The 21094-nt window shown below is 39.8% G+C and overlaps 1 protein-coding gene across 1 annotated transcript; it reads right to left on the bottom strand.

Annotated features, from left to right (window-relative positions):
- Positions 1-495: 495 nt before the first annotated feature.
- srsf6a (serine and arginine rich splicing factor 6a) lies at positions 496-20049 on the bottom strand. The gene is made up of 6 exons (XM_079803115.1): positions 19860-20049; positions 13563-13825; positions 5959-6074; positions 4612-4814; positions 2936-3013; positions 496-1327 (listed from the first exon to the last, which is right to left on the bottom strand). The coding sequence occupies exons 1-6, from the start codon at positions 19964-19966 to the stop codon at positions 880-882; spliced, it is 1215 nt and encodes a 404-aa protein (XP_079659241.1). The 5' UTR covers positions 19967-20049; the 3' UTR covers positions 496-879.
- Between the last annotated feature and the right edge of the window lie 1045 nt (positions 20050-21094).

The following is a 21094-nucleotide window of genomic DNA, read 5'->3' as shown; positions in this document are numbered from 1 at the left end:
TTTGTTTTGTGTGATTGCTCCTAGAAAAAAAACAAATATTGAATTCAATTGATTTAAGAATGATTATTTAAACTTTATTGTGTTATACTTGGTGTGAACTGGCCTTAAAAGGTGCAGTTTGTAATATTTATGAGGATCTTTCGACAGAAATGCAATATAATTCCTATCTACAAACACTGCGGGTCCTCTTACAGTGAAGTCGCCATTTTGCGCCGCCATGTTTCTACGGTAGCCCTAAACGGACAAACTTCTCTACACAGCTCTAGCTATTCTCTGCCGTCTCAGAGAAGCTACGGTGGCTGACAAAGGACAAAGATGTCGTCGTCTATGTGCTTCGAAAGGGAGGGGTGAGCCGTGGACGGGTGTAATTCACAACCTCACCACTAGATGCTAAAATTCACATTGCTGAAGCATAAAATATAGCCCTTCACAAATCATTGCGTTTTGGTGGAGAAAAAAAAAAGTCATTAAAAAAAAACCCAACAACAAGTGAAATAGATTGTGAATTTTAATAAAACAAAATCAGACAGTTTTCAATTAACTAATTACATGAAGAAAAGGAAGCCTTCTTTCTCAGATAATAGTTAGCACTTGAGAAGCCACGAGATGCCAGTCGTTTCCAGCCACACAGCACAGAGGATCAGAGTTTATAAAAAGATTGACATGCAGCACACTAAATTAAATCAATTCTTTTCATGCCATTGGTATGTATATAAAATATCGAAGCTATGATTCTCTCTATTGAAGATGTGGAAATTAAAACTAATGCAATGCTTTGGACCGGGATCCCATCATTACCATTAGAAAACTATCCTGGACAACTGGGACTGCTAAAGAGGCGGGAGGGGGAAAACAAAAACAAACAGACTGCACTTAATACTAGTCTTGGGACTTGGATCTGGATCGGGAGCGGGAACGGGAGCGGGATTTCGAGCGCGAGGCAGACTTCGAGCGAGAGCGTGAATGCCTGTCTGGGGATTTTCCCGCCGGAGGTGATGGAGAGCGAGACGCAGACTTGGCACGGCCTCCGTCTCCATTCTCCACAGGCGAAGCAGATCTGCTTCGGGATTTCTTGCTGACCGACTTCTCCTTGGATCGGCCACGTTCGGACTTCACTTTAGAAGTGCTCTTGGACCGGGACTTGCGCTCGTCTGAGCGGGAGCGAGACTTGCGACTAGTCGATCGACTGCGAGACTTGCGTGTGCGGGAGCGAGAACGAGATTTACGGTTACGCGAGCGAGACTTGCTTGATGGAGATTTGGAGCGTGACTTGTGTCCCGACTTGGAACGGGACCTGGAACGGGAGCGGCGTCTGCGAGAGCGAGACCTACGGAAGACAAACCCGAAGATTAAAGGGTTAGTTCACCCAAAAATGAAAATTCTGTCATTAATTACTCACCCTCATGTCGTTCGACACCAGTGTTGGGGGAAACGCATTACAAGTAACATTACTTTTTCCAAGTAACTAGTAAAGTAACGCATTACTTTTCAAATTTACAACAAAATATCTTTTTGTTCAAAAAAGTAACGCAAGTTACCGTTTCACATTAATTTGACTGACAGCTCTCCTGTCCCCATGTTGAGAAAAATAAGTGCAGAGGTGTGTGTGTGTGTGTGAACATGATGGTTATTGTAGTTCTAGACTAAATGTGAGCATTTATTTCTCTCACTTGCACAATAAAGATTATGTTCTCCTCAAAATGAATAAAATCAGTAAAATGCTAAATCAGAGTACTATGCAAACCTCCAATAACTAAATGTTAAATAAAACAACTATTTTTATGCATTTAATCTTCCTTTATATTTATATTACAGGTGAGAAAAAGTAACTCAAAAGTAACGTAACGCATTACTTTTCTTAAAAAGTAACTAAGTAACTCAATTAGTTACTTTTTAAGGGAGTAACGCAATATTGTAATGCATTACTTTTTAAAGTAACTTTCCCCAACACTGTTCGACACCCGTCAGACCTCCGTTCATCTTCAGACACAAATGAAGATATTTTAGTGTAAAGCTGATGCTGAGAAAGGCTTCAGATAGGCCTCCATTGGCATTCAGTACATTCACACTCACAAGACCCTTAAAAGGCTCTTAAAACGTCGTTACAAAGTCCATCTCACCACAGTGACTCTACAATAATTTTACGATGCGACGACAATAGTTTGTGCGCAAAAAATCAAAATAACACCTTTATCCAACTTGTTCTTGTCTTCCGTGTGTGCCTCCACGACGCATGCGCGAGAATATGACGCAGATCCATTAATACATATTTTTGTGTCCACATTTGCTCATAGCAATATAAAAACTCCACAGTAGTGATTTCACAACTTTCCAAAAGAGGGAAAAATAGAGCGAAATTGATAACAAGTGAAAAGAGAGAAAGATATTTTTCACCATCATTCCCATAGACGCTGTATTAGAAACACCCTCACAGCAGCGGAAACGTGTTTTTTGTAATTTGATGCAAAAGTAATATAATTCCTCTGCTTGTCAACAAATCGCTTCTGGGTCATGTGTCCGAACGCCGGATCTGCGTCATATTCTCGCGCATGCGTCGTGGAGACACACACGGAAGGCAAGAACAAGCTGGATAAAGGTGTTATTTTGATTTTTTTTGCGCACAAAAACTATTGTCGTCGCTTCGTAAAATTATTGTAGAGTCACTGTGGTGAGATGGACTTTGTAATGACGTTTTTAGTGCCTTTTATGGGTCTTGTGAGTGTGAATGTACTGAATGCCAATGGAGGCCTATCTGAAGCCTTTCTCAGCCTCAGCTTTACACTAAAATATCTTCATTTGTGTCTGAAGATGAACGGAGGTCTGACGGGTGTCGAACGACATGAGGGTGAGGAATTAATGACAGAATTTTCATTTCTGGGTGAATTAACCCTTTAAAGAAAGGATACAAACACAAATTTAATTAATTTGTTCATACCTTGAGCGAGATCTCGAGTTGCTCCGAGAATGGCTGCTACGGCGACTCCTACTACGAGAACGACGCCGGCTACGAGACCTGGAGAAAAAGTAGCATAATGTTAACATACTCCAATCCCAGCATTAAATGCAGAGTCAACTGTAAGTGTGAATACTGTGGCTCTTATCTTAACCGTGCTCTGTTGAGCATTCAGTTTGCGGCAGGACTGTTTGCCCAGTCAATATAAGATGGGAGAGAAAAAAGCCATTAAAAATGAACTCGTCGCATGTGTATATTAGATCTGTGTATTGAAGTGAGAGCCGGCTAATATACAGTACCTGCTGCTGTCTATGCTGTTAACGTGAATCAAACAACAGAAGAACAGAAAAGTCACTCACTGCTCTTGACCATAAATTTAGCAGCTTTAATAAGTGTACATTTCTTACTTGAGCGCTGCCGTTAAATGCTCTGACTGTGACCAGCTCACTCAGGGGAAGCTAATCGGGCTAAACATGGACACTTCACAATGAACGCATTACAGAATTAATCATTTAGGGACACTTTCTGATTTATGGGGGAAAAAAACTGACTGGATCACTGATCTATAAAGGGAACTGGATTGCTCACAACATAAAAAGTAAAGCTGCCGCGTCGCCATATTGGTATTGCCTAGTCAGGGTTTCCGCAGGTTTTATGGAGACCTTTTTTTGAAGGGAAAATACATTAATATGTTTATTCCCGAGTTCCAGGACTCCAAAGACTTGAACAAACTGTTTTCCAGAGGAAATATGCTTAGCTTTTATTTATTTGTGTGTGTTTTCAATAAATATTTGAGTGATTCAATTTCCGTTTTATGTTTTCATTTGTCTTTATGGTCCCATAACTTATTTTACATTCAGGTGACATCAATGCAACACAAAAATACTGACAGTGCAACTTGTCTTGAAAAAAAGAGGTTTGTCAATTGTCTGTGCACAACAGGGTTGATGCTTTACAAGCTTTTTTAGTAAATAAAACCAGGCGGAAAATTAATTGTAAAAATACCCTTAGGTCTTAAAGGGTAAATATGTTCACGAAATGTAAATGTCTAGGAAGCGCACAATGAGTTGTGTTAGCAACACTTCAAAGTCTGAAAACGCAATTTCCAACAGATCTCCATAACTCAATTCATTTGACAAAAAATAGCCTAAAGTTTAAGAAATCTTGTGAAAGTGATTTTCTGATTAAAACAAGAACAAATACTTGCCAGAGGGCTCAAAAAAAAAAAAAAAACGTATTTCAACTGTAATTTTCATACCCAATGACAGATATTTGTTCTTGTTTTAAGCACAAATCCACTTATTTGTACAATTTCTCAGAAAACAAGGCTCTTCATTTTGCATGTCATTAAATGACATTTAAGGATGTTTTGAACATGTTCTGGAAAGCTAAAATCCTGAGGAAGAACAATTTTTTGCGGTGCATGCAATTTCATTTTGCAATACATTTTAGGGCCCCATTAAATTGATTTTATTTATTTTTGTTATAGTTTCAGTTGTAATTTTTAAAAACAAAACATGTAAAAGTGAAATGTAGGCCAAACTAGAACCATGTGTGAAAAGAGCCAAGCAAGACGATTTCCCAATCCTGACAAAGTTTTAAAGTGTCTTGAAAATGTAAATAATTTTGGTGATTGAGTTAGACAAGTGCGCACTCACCGAGAGCGGCTCCCGGAGTAGGAGCGACGCCGGCGTGGCTTGTCTTCAACTAGACGAATCTTCCTGCCATTGATGTCCGTCCCATCCAGTTTATCCAGCGCTCTCCGCATATCAGACTGGGAGCGGAACTCAATGACTCCCTCATTGGCGCGCTCCTTATGGGCGTCTGCATAGGTCACCTCGCCTGCCTGCCGCATGAAATCCTGCAAACCAAACCCAACCTTCACCTCGGTGCACAACATACAGTAGCTTGTAATTGGAAAAAACACACACACATGACTATAAAGAAAGTAGTGATGCACCGAAATTAAACTGGATATGTTACATTCACCTGTTAACGGGTGTCGCCGTTTAGTGTTTTACATTGACATAGCTCAGGGCTTTTAGTCCAAAAGAGTGCACATTCAAATAAAAACCTGATAATCCACAAGTGCTTCAAATATCTTGAGGAATATTTGTTCTGTATTTTTACCCAAAATAGGGCAATAAACGTGTAATTTGTGTTTCATTCATACTCTGCGTTCTCGTGCAGAAAGTCCACAAGTGAGACTCAGAAGTAATGTAAAGAAATAAGCAAGTTAATGATCAAATAAGTAAGGCCCGCCCCCATGATAGTATCGTGTATCACCGATTTCATAGGCTGGCGAATATGGTTTTTCTGAGGTAAATGTGACGTTATGAGACTTTGTTTCATATCAATAGTAACAAAGCACAAAGATTATTGCCATAACACATAAGAGACTCAATCGCTCATGATTAGGCTACATCTGCGCATTTTGAGGAAGTATTGAATAAAAAAATACTCCTCTGTTTAGAAATTTGACACAGACATATGAGAATCTATCAATATTTCTCCTCATCTGCACACTTTTGAACTAAAAGCCCTAAGGGATGATGATTTGTCGCGAGTCTTCGTGAGGAGAATAGAGGAGTTTTTTATGAATGAGATCAGCTGAGGCTCATATTACAATCAAACGGTACCGACGCGGTTTTCATATTCATAACTCCTGACACATATTAACAAATTACTGTCACTATAAGACTTTGATGGGCGTTCCGTTTCCGAAAATATCTGCACAGACTAAACCAATCACAACTGACTGTGTCATCGGACCAATCAGCGCAGATTAGCGTCACGTAAAGGCGGGGTTTTGAAAAGTGAATCACTAAAGGAATCATTTGAGAATCACTGTCAAAACAGGTCAAAATAAATGCATTTTATAAGAAAACTAAAGTCTTTTTTGTCATTGCATGCAAAACTGTTGTTGAGGACTTCTAAAACAATATTTGGAACATTTTAAATGCCATAATAGGTGCTCTTTAATATGCATATATTACCAGCGTTACCTTAAGGTCTTGCCAACTGCAGCGGCTAGATAGATTCTCCACAACGAGCCGATACTCCGTGCGGACAGGAGGACCATACTTGTCCCTTCCGGTGCGACTTCTGCTGCTGTAACCACCTTCAGAAGAAAAGGGAAGGAGACAAAGAAACCCCGTTATGACTGAGAAATAAAGGAAAGGCGGGCGCCATGAATTAACATTAGAACCTACGAGAGGATATAAGTCATATTTGCCCTCTGTTGCTTATTGCCAACCTGTTCAGACTCAAGAGCAGTTTGTTGCCTCCCAGAAAAGGCATTACTATTTGGATAAGAGAGAAACTGATAAGGCACACATAAGGCTGACAAGACAATCATCCCCATCTTCAGGGCAAAAATGATATTTTGGTAGGCAGCATGATACATTTAAATGTTTAATATTTAGGCTCACAAATCCTCGCATGAACATCTTGCCCGTACAGAAATGCTAGCGATGTCTCCATTTCTATTACATTTTGGCTAGAGGCTTTCCATATGGACAACATAGCAATAACTAATGGCATTCCTCACCATCACCCCTGGTCTATTGGCAAAAGGCTGCTGTCATCTTGGCTTCCGGTTAGGTCAGCCAAAGCATCAAGGGGCAAAGGTCACACACACATTGTAAGGTGAAGAGGCCAAGGCCAAACCGGTCAGGTAGTCATCTTAGCCACAACGACACTTGGACTCAGCCCCAGCCCCCACTGGACTCTTTCAAATTGAAACATCAAGGACTTTGTTATTGTGAAAATCAAATTGGAAATAAAATTAAACTTATACATGGACGTTGATGTTACTTAGTTTCCACTGGGCTAGAACACAAGGCAAGAATAAATGGTATACGGGGAAAATAAACACCATTGTATAAAACAGCGCTTGTCAAGCCTGTCCTGGGACCAAGCACTGCACATTTTGGACTAGTGTTAGACCGATATATCGGCCGATATTTGCGATTTTCACATGTATAGGCCGATATAAAGCTGCTGCGTTCGCCGATATTTTTTCCCCTGCATTATTTCCAGACAGGCGTCCACAGGGCAGCTCTCACCGTCTTCAATCTCTCTCGCTCTCCCTCGCGCATATTAATCAAAATCAATTGAGAATTGACACGATGGTAAAAGGTGGAAAGACTGAAGTTTCACGTGGAGCATTGGGAGATTTTTTCCTGAATTACCGCTGGTGTTGCTCTACAAGAGATTAAGTGAAGTGCACCTACACTCTAAAAAATGCTGGGTTAAAAATAACCCAAGTTGGGTTGAATATGGACTAACCCAGCGATTGGGTTGTTTTAAGCAAACATTTAACCTAACCGCTGGGTCAAAACAATTGCTGGGTTAGTCCATATTCAACCCAACTTGGGTTATTTTTAACCCAGCATTTTTTAGAGTGTAACCATTAAATGACTAGGTTGTAAATAGTTTTAAAATGAAGTATAGTACAGTCAGTGTGCACTTTATTATGCTGCTTGTTGATACTGCGTGCAAATAGTGTAATTTTATGCTTAAATATTTATTTACAGACTTTATTTTCACCACTGAACTCTTTTCTTGTTCTACCTCACCTGTTTTTACTATTTGTTAAATATTGTTTTTTTTAGTTCAATAAATGTTCTAGGGCTGTAATCAACCAAAGAAAATCTTGGTCGACTGAAGTCCTGAAATTTTAGACTAAAAATCGACTAAAAATGACGTTAGGAGCTCAGCTTCGCGGCTGAGACACGAATAGACTATTAAAGCTTTTACTCTTAAACACAAAAGGCACATCCACTTTAATAAAAAAGGAATATTTATTAAACAAGCCAGATCAAGAGCAGAAAAAACGCTCACAATTAAATAAATAATATAAGTTACAGAAAACTAGCCTTCTTCAATCTGTCTCTCTTCTCCAGTGGGTTGGGCTAATCCAAAAGAAGTGGAAACAATGGGGGTGTTTTGAAGACAGACTGATACCTGTGAAACAGCTGCTCTGAAAACACCCCCATTAGCAATTAGTGCTTTCCACCTGATGAAATGAACGCGGCAAAAACTAATGAAATGTACGCTGCAAAAAAAAAAAAAAAAAAAAAAAAAAAAAAAATCAATTTTGGTCGAGCCAGAACGTATCGACCAATAATCGACTGGGAGATTACAGCCCTAAAATGTTCCTTTTTTAAATTGTAAATTTTAAAATTGTTATCATCAGGATCATCGTGTCATTTTTATGTTGTAAATTGAGGGAGCAAAAGCAGTATCGGCTCAAGAAAATCGGCAGCTCGAATCGGTCTTCGGCTAAAGCTGATGAAAAAACAAATAGGGATCGACCGATACCGATTTTGGACGTCTCATCTAACACACCTGACTCCACTCAGCTCATTAGTATAGACTGCAAAACTTAAACCCTCAAATAGGGCGTTATTTGAGAGGACAGCCATTTGTAGTGTTGTCCGAAACCATAGAGGACGTTAACATGTGCACTCATTCCATCCCACAATGCACTGCAATAACGAGTGTATAGCCGGTGTACACTCAACGACTGTCCGAATTCTCTCACTCAAATTCATTCACTCCAAGTGAACTATATTAGTGGACCAACATAGGGAATAGCGATTGAGGGTTTCAGATTCAGCCTTGAATTGGGGGTCCCAGGACAGGTTTGAGAAGCACTGGTATAAAACAGCCTCAAAAAAAAAAGTCATGTTTTATACAACTAGTATTTGAACTCAAAATAATTCAACCAAAAATACAATCTTTGAGAAAGAACTGGCAAAGACTTGGCCTGATGTGAATGGGCTAAAGGCTTAAAGGGATAGTTCACCCAAAAATGAAACTTACCCAATGATTTACTCACCCTCAACTCATCCTAGGTGTATGACTTTCTTCTTTTATTAAAGTTATATTTAAAAAAATGTCCTGGCTCTTTCAAGCATTAAGTGTAACATTCAAACTGGCATGGCGTTGCCTTTAGAAGGCCTTTATTAACCCCAGGTACATTTATGATGGATGGATACAGTTTTTGGGCTGCCACTATAAAGCTTGTCGCCTTTGGCTCTCAATTTGCAATTATTTTCCTGTTTAACACTGTGAAGCTGCTTTGAAACAATCTGCATTGTAAAAAGCGCTATATAAATAAAGTTGAACATTTAAGAGCCAGGACATTTTTTTATATAATTTTTAATATATTAATGGATGGATTGTGATGCAGATTGTGTTTGTCTGAAAGAAGAAAGTCATATACACCTAGGATGGCTTGAGGATGAGCACATGGGCTAATGTTCATTTTTGGGTGAACTATCCTTTTAATGTTCACAGATGACATTTCATTACATCAACATAATGAGAACACAAGGAATCCAGAAAGCTGGGTGAAGCTGCTGTGGGTTTCTTTATTAAAACTTAGGGCTGGGCGGTATATCGATATACATTTTATAAACGACACAGGATGAGTTTATATCGATATACATTAGTTTGATATCACATGCACAGCTATAGAATAGTGACACGGAGGGAGCTGCTGTGGTGAAAGTGCATCCAATGTGACCTAAACATGAGACATGACCGTGTTTACACGAAGAACACGGAAGATTACTACGCACAAGATGTGGTGTTATCCTCAGTGCATAACTTTAGCCACATTTCCACCGAAATTACCCAGAACAATTTTCTGCGTTTGAAGATTAGCCAAAATAGTCCGGTGATGTAGGACAACTCTCCAGTTCCCACTGGATTTCGTCCTCAGCATATAAGCTTAATAAAGCCTGAAGCTTGTTGTCTGTCCATTGTTGATTCGAAGAGCAACCAACTCTTATGCTGCGTTCACACCAAACGCGAATTGAGCGTCTGGCGCGAGTGATTTCAATGTTAAGTCAATGGAAAGGCGCGTTGACGCGCGTCTGGAGGTCCCGCAGCGCGGGAGGTGCGTTACGCGCGACGCGAAGGACGCGAATCCGCCTCATTCGCGCGTCCAGTGCGAATTGGACGCGAATTGAGCATCTTGCGTGATACGCGCGTTACACGCGAATGGGGCTTTTGTGCATTCACGCGTTTGAAGCGAATTCGCGTCTGACGCCCGAGTTGAAAAATTTGAACTTTGGCGTCAATTCGCGCCGCGTTAACCAATCAGGAGCCTGCTCGCTGCGGTCACGTGGTAAAGTGACGTTTATGAGAAACCCTACATAAATTAAAAACAGTACTATTGTGTCACAAAATGTAGTTTTAAGACGTTTTCAGGTGGGAATGTAGTTGTTTAAAGCTCAAATCTGTGGTTTATTTATTTAGAGAGCGCCTATTTAAAAAAAATAATCTTGTGTTTTTGGAGTTGTGAGATCCAGGCGATCACCGGGCAATCACTGCTCATAACCCCAGCGAAGGCAGCCTTTCCTCGGCCAGTCCTTCTGGCGTCTGCCGCTGGCTCTGATGTCCTGTAGTGGTTCGTCTTATGTGGATCTAACGGGCGATCTTTGCTCTCATGAATATATAATTTGTTGTCTGCCAAATCGTTTTGACTGAGGGCAAAGAGAAGTTTCATAACTTTATATTTTAAGGATATTTAAACATACATGCAGTGAAGATAATGTAGGAGTTGCCTGGACCACATTTGTGTGGCTATTAATGCTTAATATACATGTTTAATGAAAATGAAAAGAGGCAGAGTGGTGTTTTATGACATATTTCTCCTGGAGTGCCTTGAACGCGCGTCAATTTCGCTTCCAGCGCTCGATTTCTACGCGCGTCCAATTCTTTGCTGACGCGCGAATGCATTCAAAATGTACGCGCGTGAAACTAGACGCGGTAGACGCGATTTGGACGCTCAATTCGCGTTTGGTGTGAACGCAGCATTACTGCACGCACCGCAACAGAATGGTGGTTGAAATAAAATGCTGGGCCAACTCATCCAATCAGCATGTTCAGTGCCCAAGTCCCGCCCCCCAAAAGTTCCTGAACTTTGAAAAAGTACTACCTCATGAACAGGGACTTTCTGAGGGGAAATTAACCCAGAACTTCAGTCAGAGCCTGGTTCCTGTGGTCAAAACACACTAGGGATGCGCGGTACACCGGTACTGGAAAAATCCCGGAATATATTTTATTTCAAACGGTACGATATCATGATTTTGCTCATTTCGGTATATGCTGCTGTTCCGAAGTTCACCGCTAGGTGGCAGCGCGCTTCCCAAACTGACGTGAAACCGGCAAATGTGGCAACAGAACAAGATGAATACAGCAGTTGAATCTCACTCAACACGCACAAAACTCATTAATAAAGACAGGAGTAGATGTGAAATTTGGAATTACTTTGCTTATAAAACTGCTGAAGAACCATCAAACATCGGTCACTTAATTCCTGACTTGTAAGACATTAAGAGATCGACAGGCGAGTGCATAATTCTAATGATCTAATTTAGACTCTTTCAACACTGATTAACGCACATACATAAGATCGTATCGTTTAAATATAAAGAAATCTCCAGCGTTCGTTTCAACCAGTGATGTTTAGACCTCATAATATTTGCACGCATACTATTGCACTATTTACATCCGCGAAAGACATACCCAACTGTGTTTATGTAACTACTCACTAAAGATTGACATTTTTGACATAATTGTGTGTGTATTTGACTGAGGAAAAACAACTTAATTTGGAATGCGCGAGCTCTTTAGGCTTGTGTGTGTGTGTGTGTCTGTGAGTGTGTTTGTTGTTGGCATGAGCACAAAGAAAACTCTCTCTCAAAGAGCACTCATCCCATAAGTATTATGAAATGCTAAAAAAAAAAAAAAAAAAAATCGCTTGCATGTTCAAATTGGCGAGGTTTAAAAAGACGAGGGCAGTGTAATTTAATAATGAACATTTGCGGTTATTTCCCGCTTCATAAACCCAAAACTTGCGAGAGAGTAAAATTATGCGCAATACCCACATCAAAATTCTGACCCTATGGTCGCGATTTAATATCGGTACTTCGGTATTAGATTGTGGTATCGTACCGAAGACAAAATTGTGGTATCGAGCCATCCCTAAAACACACCAAGTATCAGCCCAAAGTCCCAAGATCCTGCGGTGGAAAAGCGGCTTTACATTTCACATCTTAAATCGTAGAAAAGTTACGCAAACATTTCCATTTTGTTGTCAGGAGAGGACGAGCTTCATGAAAGCGAGTCTCCGCTAACCTGCCCAGACTTCAGTGAACGAGCCCCGCGCACCACACAGACGATAGAATATGAGCGTCTAAAATATAGCTACATTTTGCCTAAATATTTGTTCGACATTAAATGTGCTACATGTGTCATTTCAAACCTACAATAGTATTTTATGATAGCAGTAACTGTGGAAGTGTAACGGCTAATATAATTACTAAGCTCAGATGAGTGAATGTGTTACCAGTTAACATTTAGTTGTGCTTTAGTTTAGTAAATTTAGTGATTCTAACGTCTTTTTTTAGATTGCATCTAAATAGCTATTACAATAACTATATTAGTTTTCATAGCCTTCAATATGAACATTGTTTGTAAGGCAACATTGGGAAGAATGTGAAAACTTTAAATAGATTTTTTGTTGTAGAAAATACATGTATACCGGATATCGCCATTCAGCCCAAAAATACAGAGATATGATTTTTTTTTTTTGGCCATATCGCCCAGCCCTACTAAAAATGTAAAGAAAAGAGGGGAAGCAAAACATCCGAGCTCATTAATAGCATTTTCAGCAGCACAAGTTGATATCGACAGCATGACGCGAACACAGAAATTAATAATTGCTTTTTAAAATTAATCAAGGAGGACGGAGGAAAAGAAAATCACTAAGCAGCATAAACTGGGTAGCAAGTTGTGTGTTATATCCTTTCTTGCACTTAAAGGGTTAGTTCACCCAAAAATGAAAATTCTGTCATTAATTCCTCGCCCTCATGTCGTTGGACACCCGTCAGACCTCCGTTCATCTTCAGACACAAATGAAGATATTTTAGTGTAAATCTGATGCTCTGAAAGGCCTCCATTGGCTCAACTTTACACTCTCAAGACCCTTAAAAGGCACTAAAGACGTCGTTACAAAGTCCATCTCACTACAGTGGTTCTACAATAACTTTATGAAGCGGCGAGAATAGTTTTTGTGCGCAAAAAAACCCTAAATAACGACTTGTATAGTGATGACGATTTCAAAACACGGCCTCATGAAGCTTCGAAGCGTAAACCGCTGAATCGACTCACTGCTTCGAAGCTTCATGAGGCCGTGTTTTGAAATCATCATCACTATACAAGTCGTTATTTAGGGGTTTTTTGCGCACAAAAACTATTCTCGCCGATTCATAAAGTTATTGTAGAGCCACTGTAGTGAGATGGACTTTGTAACGACGTCTTTAGTGCCTTTTAAGGGTCTTGAGAGTGAACCGTGCATTGAGCCAATGGAGGCCTTTCAGAGCATCAGATTTACACTAAAATATCTTCATCTGTGTCTGAAGATGAACGGAGGTCTGACGGGTGTCCAACGACATGAGGGTGAGGAATTAATGACAGAATTTTCATTTTTGGGTGAACTAACCCTTTAATGTCCTCTTAGAAGCATCTGGTTTCCAGAACTTTAAAAACCAAGTACTCTGCAATACATAACTGATGCTATTGTACTTACTGCGTCCTCCCTCTCCTCTGCCGCCTCCACCACCACCACCACCTCCACCGCCGCCGCTGCCGCCACCATAATAACCCCCTCCTCCACCTCCTCCTCCTCCACCGCCGCCTCCTCCTCCTCCGCCTCCTCCATAGCTGTCGCGGTCCCGGCGAGGCCCTCTGGCGTGCTCCACCATCACCCGCTCTCCACACAGCTCTTTCCCATTCAGCTCATAGACGGCATCATCTGCATCACGGGTGTCTTCAAACTCAACAAAGCCATACCTGTGAAGACAGATGAGATTAGGTTAAAAAGCAATGTGCTGACTACAGCTCGGTTTGATTGATTTTCATGGGCTTGGTGGTTAAATCTAGACTTTTCACACTGTGCTTAACACAGATTTATCACCGTTTAAAGGTCCCGTTCTTCGTGTTTTTTTGAAGCTTTGATTGTGTTTACAGTGTGCAATATAACATGTGTTCATGTTTCGCGTGTAAAAAAACACCGTATTTTTCACACAATTTACTTATCTGTGTACCGCTGTTTCCACTGTCCTAAAAACGGCTGGTGATTTCCTTGTGCTATGAAGTCCCTCCTTCAGAAATACGTAACGAGTTCTGATTGTGCAAGCGGTTCCTGTGCTGTGATTCGACCACAGCTTAGCGCACGTGAAAGCGGTTCCTGTGTTGTAATTTGACAGCAGCTTAGCACACGTTGGAAAGGTCATGCCTCTTAACGGAGAGATGTATGCGTTCAATAATCTCTACAGCGTCCCTGGGAAAGCCAAACAAAGGTGATTTGACTCCTGGATGAAAATAACAGCGTCTCGATGACATGGCGATAAACACACTCAACGCAACAGTTCCTTTTCTCCACGCGACACGTCCGCTTCTCCACGTGGGACAGCAACAAGACCGCGCCCCCTTTTTCGCGTTTCTTTGTGGGCGGAGGTTAGTCTGTTCTACTGCGCTACTGACGTAATTAAAGAAGGAAGTACCAGGATGTAGTCCAAGCCAGCCGTTCGCTGTAGGCTTTGAAAGGGAACTTCTGTTAAATAAAATATCTCGCTTGGCATTGAACTTTGAGCTTTATAATTTTACAGGTATTATTTATGCTCTAACAGCAACATTACACACTAACTAAAGTTTGAACAATGGAATCGTGAAGAAGGGGACCTTTAAACTAGAGATTAGTGTTAAGGCCTGTACACACCGGGACGAATATCGCGCGCTTATCGCCAGCGTTTTTCGTGGCGTTTTTCGGCGCGTCTTGAGTGTTCACACCCAAGCGATTTTCACTGGCGATGCACCGAGTGTACACAAGATGGTGCTGCGGCACTTTAAGCCTCTGACACTCGCTTGTCTCACAGAAGGAGAAGAGAGACAGTATTTACGTGCTTGCCAAAACCATAGACATATTATGTATATGGACAAAACCATTCACACACTTTTTGCTAACTGGCAAGCAGCATTAGCAGTTCATCTTCTTTGTCTACTTACTACTTCTTCGTCGTATCAATGTGTGCTCGGCAAGAGCGTTTTGTGCTTGAGCGCCACCAAGTCGTGTTTTACTGTCACTTCAGCAGCTCCAGGCACGCGAACAAAAGCACCGATCTCATTGGTCGGACAGTTTTTTACGTGCCGCGTCAAAATAAAAACGAACCCGAGGCGTTTTTTTTTCAAATGACGTTTTTACGCCTGCCGTTTTGCGCGTCGGTGTGAACACTCACATTGGTGCCCATTGTTTAGTCCCGAGGCGTTAAACGTCGGCGATAAACACGTGCGAAAATCGTCCCGGTGTGAACAGGCCTTTAGACCGATATATCGGCCAGCCGATGTATCGGGCCAATATTTGTGATTTTTACATGTATCGGCCGATAAAAGGCTGCTGCGTTCGCCGATATTTTCTTCAATAGATTAAGTTAAGTGCACCTAAGCATTAAATGACTAGGTTGTAAATAGTTTTAAAAGTATAATAGTTTTAAGTATAGTACAGTCAGTGTGCACTTTATTATGCTGCTTGTTGATACTGTGCAATAGTGTAATTATTTTATTTATGCTTCAATATTTATTTTCACCATTGAACTATTTTTTTCTTGTTCTACCTCACTTGTTTTTACTATTTGTTAAATATAGTTTTTTTTAGTTCAATAAATGTACCTTTTTTAAATTTTAAATTGTTATCATCATGATCATTGTGTCATTTTTATGTTGTAAATTGAGGGAGCAAAAGCAGTATCGGCTCCAAATATCGACTCAAGAAAATCGGCAGCTCGTATCGCTCATCGGCTAAGGCTGATGAAAAAAAAAAAAAAAAAAAAAAAAAAAATCGGTATCGGTCGATCCCTACTAGAGATGTTCCGATACCGAGTACTGAACCGATACCTGGGTGTGTATCTGTATATACACTACTAGCCCTGTATGAATTGCTAGAATTATTTTATGGTGTGCTTCAGACTTATCCCTTAACCTCTTAACAAGCGCCCCATTTTTGAGAATTCTTTGAAAATGATATACCCAAATGAAAATGTCTGCAGCTCTTAAACCCTATGGTCTATATTCATAAACCTGGTCTTATTTTAAACTAGACACTTGGAATATTGCTACCCAAGAGTCATAATAACTCAAAGTAATATGGGAACAGAGTAATATACATGTAAATATACATGTAAGTGACTCACGTTTTTTTTTTTTTTTTTCACTTAGGGAAAAAAATATTATAATTTAATGTTAAGAGCCAGAAAATAACTTAAATATAAAACTGAATGTCTAATCATGTCATGATTCAAATATGAGGATGATTCTCTCAGTAATGTAGCTTCTGTGAGCTTTTATGTCAAGAAAAGTCTAGGCGTCATTTCAAAAAGGCCATTTATTTCAGAACATTTGCTATTGTAAAGAGTAGTTTTTCATTCAAATAAATCTGCAATAAACTACTAATTATAATGGATAAACAGTTACTGAAAAACTAAAGCAACTATTTACAGAGATTACAAAGTGTAAAAAGCTAATTTAGCTGATAATAAGTGTCAGTAAGAGTCTGCGCGCTCCACTGCAGTTGCGCCATGGAGAGCGCGCAGCCAGCGCACAAACAGTATTCACCAAAGCCTACTTACGTAAACTGCGCAAGATAATGCCTTTTGATTGGTTACTAAGTCCATCAGTCAAACCTTTGTTGGAAAGCATTGGCTGGGCACCGAGTGCCTTTATCCAACGAAAACCATGGGCGCAATGATTGACAGCTCACCAAGCCTGTAAGGCACTTCCTCTATATGATGCATCCCAGAAGAGTCTCTGATTGAAGGAGAGAGACGGGGGAGGGTTTAAAATACGTGGGAGAAGCCATTCTAGCAGGGGGAGTTTGCCAGACACGGATTAGAATCGATATTTCATTGAAAATGGACATGATTGATCACGCTAACTCAAAACTCTCTTGCAAACAACGGAGGATTTTTAGTTTTTTCCCTATTTTTTCGTTGTTTTGGATTAAACAGTGGGATGCATTTTGAAGAATGGACTCTTACACAGAGATGTATGCGGGTGTTTATTGGATTCGTCCGATCTGATCTGAACGACAGGAGATGAAAGATGAGTAACGCTGATATTATGCTAATGTTTACATGGCCGGTCCTTTAGTGTTTCATTTAACCCTTTCCTCTCTGGTGTATTTATTGCAAAAACAAGTTCAGAACATGAATCTTGAGTGTTTTAGCTTTCAAATGATGCATAGTTTGTGATAGTTGACTGAATATTTTGTATAAAACAAAAGTAAATAAAAGTACACACACGCCCACTTCCGTCAACCCCCCCGCCCACGATCCGATGCGGGTTAAGAAGTTAATAAAACATGAACAAATACATACAGTGAACTACCGTATTCATTACAGTATTTTTATCATCTGACAGTAATATTATAAAAAAACAACTTCAAATGCAGCCACAAATCTAACACTGTTTTTATACAGTTATATTGTAAAACTAAAATACCCGTTTCAGTTTGCAGTTATAACAGGAATATACAATATATATATTAATTAACGCATTATTACTACATTGAGACGTAGCTAAATCTACTGTAGGCTACAACAGTAGCCTAATATATTCTGTCTATTTCTTCATGTTAAACCAAACGTTTATTCTGACGGGTTGCCGTGAACAGTTGTGTGTGTCTGTGTTCATTATATGACAGTTAATTCTCATGAAGTGATGGTTTATGTGCTTGTGATATTTCCGATATAAAATAGTAAGCGGTAAACCGACGAATTTCAATAGTCTCACTCTCTACATTTTACAAATATTTGGGATGCGGAAGATTTAATTCGCTAGATGCATGAAAATATGTATGGAAACGACTCAAAGGCAGAATTGAGTCGCAATTTTTTGGGATGTTAGGGCGGTGCGATTAATCGAAATTGTAATAAACTCAAAAAACATATCCTACGTTGTAAACAGTACAGCTCTCGAGATCTGACTGTAGGAGACTGACACAGGTTAGAACGGATTTGTTGAATAAAGTTGTTATTTTTGTGCACAAAGTATCCTTGTTGCCTTATACAATTAAGGCTGAGCCACTGGAGTCACACGGGCTATTTTAACGATGTCTTTACTGCCTTTCTGGACCTTGAAAGTGTTAATTAAATATCTATCTATGGAGGGGTTTGTATAAAAAAAATCTCTCCATTTGTGTTCTGAAGATGAACAAAGGTCTTACGGGTTTGGAAAGACATGACAGAATTTAAATGTTTGGGTGAACTAACCCTTTAAATGTCCTAATTGAACCTTATCCTGGCTTAATCTAATCCCTCTCTGTGAAACCAGGCCATACATTTACTGTATTAATATTGACATACAAATCCAGAGCAAGAACCTATCCTACTGCATAATAAATGCTTTTGCCTGCAAGTACAACCAGACCAGCGCTTAAAACTACTACATGTGTGTTGGGTGTAACGAGTTACTAAGTAATAAGTTACTGTAACTGAATTACTTTTCCCTTGAAAAAGTAAAGTATGGCATTTCACTGATTATTTCTGTATTTAATTAGAGAAGTAATTAGTTTCTTCTGATGTAATTGAACTAAATACGGTGTCTAGATAGAGTGTAGAACAATTATATAATACAGTAGTGGAATTAACATCATATAAAGTCTAACTTTAAAAACTCACATTTGTAATACTTTGATCAATTAATAATTATAACTTTTTATTTGAATGAATTAAAGGAGGCGTTTCATGTCTATCCTTGAATCACTGAACTAGTCGAGGTTGATATAGGATTTAGAAAGTAACCAAATACTTTTTGGAGAGAGTAATTTGTACAGTAATCTAATTAGCCTATTGAATATAGTGCCACTTTTCAAGAGTCATTAACCCACGGTTTCACAGACAAGGCTAGTCTAAAGCTACTAATGTCCTAATTGAACTAAGGCTTTTAATCTAAACCCTGTCTGTGAAACCAGGCCACAATTTACTGAATTAATATCAATTTAGTGCAAGAATCTACCCAATTGCATAATCAATGTGTTTGCCTGTAATCACAATCAGACCAGCGCTGAAAACAACTAAGTTACATAAAAGGGTTTGTCAAGAAATGTTGGATTGAGGAAGCATGGCAAGAAAGCTTGAAGTAACCTTAATTTGAAGCTTTTAAAGTTACAGTAGTTTTATAAGCAACAAGTTATAAGGCCATGCAGTCTATCAGACCGAGCCCTCGCAGTTGCTATGGTTTTCTGGACGGTTGTTAGGATGTTATCCAAAGCTAGTTGATGGACAAGCAGAAAAGCGCGATGATAAGATGGTCAGAAAATGTATCCAAATAAAGTCAAATGACAGTATATTTGTGTTATCAAGTCAACATAACAGACAAAACGTGAAGAGCGTGTGTGTGTGTGTGAGCAAGAGAGTGAATTTTACACGCTTAACGTGAACTGGCGCGATCGGTTCACGGCTAACCGCCGCTTCAAGGCCTAGAAAATGGAGGCGCTTGACCCGCGTAAACGTGGCGAGACTATGAGCCGAGTGTTTCTGCGACAACGGAACCGTTTAACCCCGGGTTAAAACATCCCCACCCGAAACGAATGCGAGTTTATTTATTTGCAGTCGTTGATTATAACCAACGACCGCAAATAAACAAACTCACATTCGTTTCATAAAGTGTGCATTCAGTGTAGCGCTCCTGTTATATGTAACAAATCAACGTTTAGACATTGCACTTAATACTAACCTAAGAGCTGAAAACCAACCAGGCGTTTTGCATTATGGATGTGTTTGATATCCCTGCACCGTCCTCGTGCGTGTCGCGTGCAGATGAATGAACTCACCCGTTTTTCAGATCCACCTCCAGCAGCTTCCCGTAGCCGCTGAAAAACCTCTGGATATCTTTCTCGCGGACATGATAACTCAGCCTGCCGATATAAACTCGAGGCATGTTGATTTCGTTTGAGCTCAGCAGCCGATTATCTCCAACAGATGAAAACAGCCACGACAGGCTTTTGTCCTGATGTAAACCGGAAGCTCTTCGACCCGGAGCGCACCGTCTACAACAAGTGGAGTGTTTTCAGTTTAAAAGTCCTTTGCCAAAAAGGCGTCTTTTTTTCGTGAGGCGCGAACACGAAATCAAAATAAAAGTGATAGTATCCGGTGATTAATTGATTTAAGGATTAGTTCACTTTCAAATAAACTTTTGTCATCCAAGATATCCATGTCTTTCTGTCTTCAGTCGAAAATAAATTAAGATTTTTGATGAAAACATTTCAGGATCTTTCTCCTTTATAATGGAAGTCAATAGCCTCAAAACGGTTCAAGGTCCAAATTAGAGGTTCAGTACAGCTTCAAAACGGTACCAGACGATCAATAAGGGTCTTATCTAGTGAAACGATCAGTCATTTTTTAAAAAATAAATAAAGTTTACGTTTTATAAGCACAAATGCTCGCCTTGCTCTGTTCAGTGATGCGCGCTCGTGACGTCACGTAAAACGCAATTACGTTGAAAAGGTCACGCTAGACGCAGGCTTATAAAACAACGAGTTTGAGGCGTTGACTTGGCCCCAAATTCCCCAGATCTCAATCCAATCGAGCATCTGTGGGATGTGCTGAACAAACAAGATGGAGGCCCCACCTCACAACTTACAGGACTTAAAGGATCTGCTGCTAACATCTTGGTGCCAGATACCACAGCACACCTTCAGGGGTCTAGTGGAGGCCATGCCTCGACACATCAATCAAAACTGACATCTGTTTAATTTTATAAAACACTGCCATTTAAATGCCACACTAATTTACCGATTACCAATGATGTGTGAAAACATAAATTGATCACTTAGAAATACAAACTCAATGTTTTCAGAAGGAAAAGCACATTTCAGCTGAAAAGGAAAGTCATTTCGGAGATGGAGAAAGTTATATTCTAATAAAAGATGACCAGGTCAAACATTTGGAATAATGTGCGTTGATGTTTTTCCCACTTTAACAGCTAACAATGTTAAATGCAAAATGTAAAAAACATTGACCTTTTTTAAGCACCACACACACACACACACACACGTTTGTTTTAAGG

Source organism: Gobio gobio, assembly GCF_949357685.1.
Source record: "Gobio gobio genome assembly, chromosome: 21".
NCBI lineage: Eukaryota > Metazoa > Chordata > Actinopteri > Cypriniformes > Gobionidae > Gobio > Gobio gobio.
The sequence above is the reverse complement of the archived record's forward strand: the minus strand, read 5'-3'. Positions and strand labels throughout refer to the sequence as shown.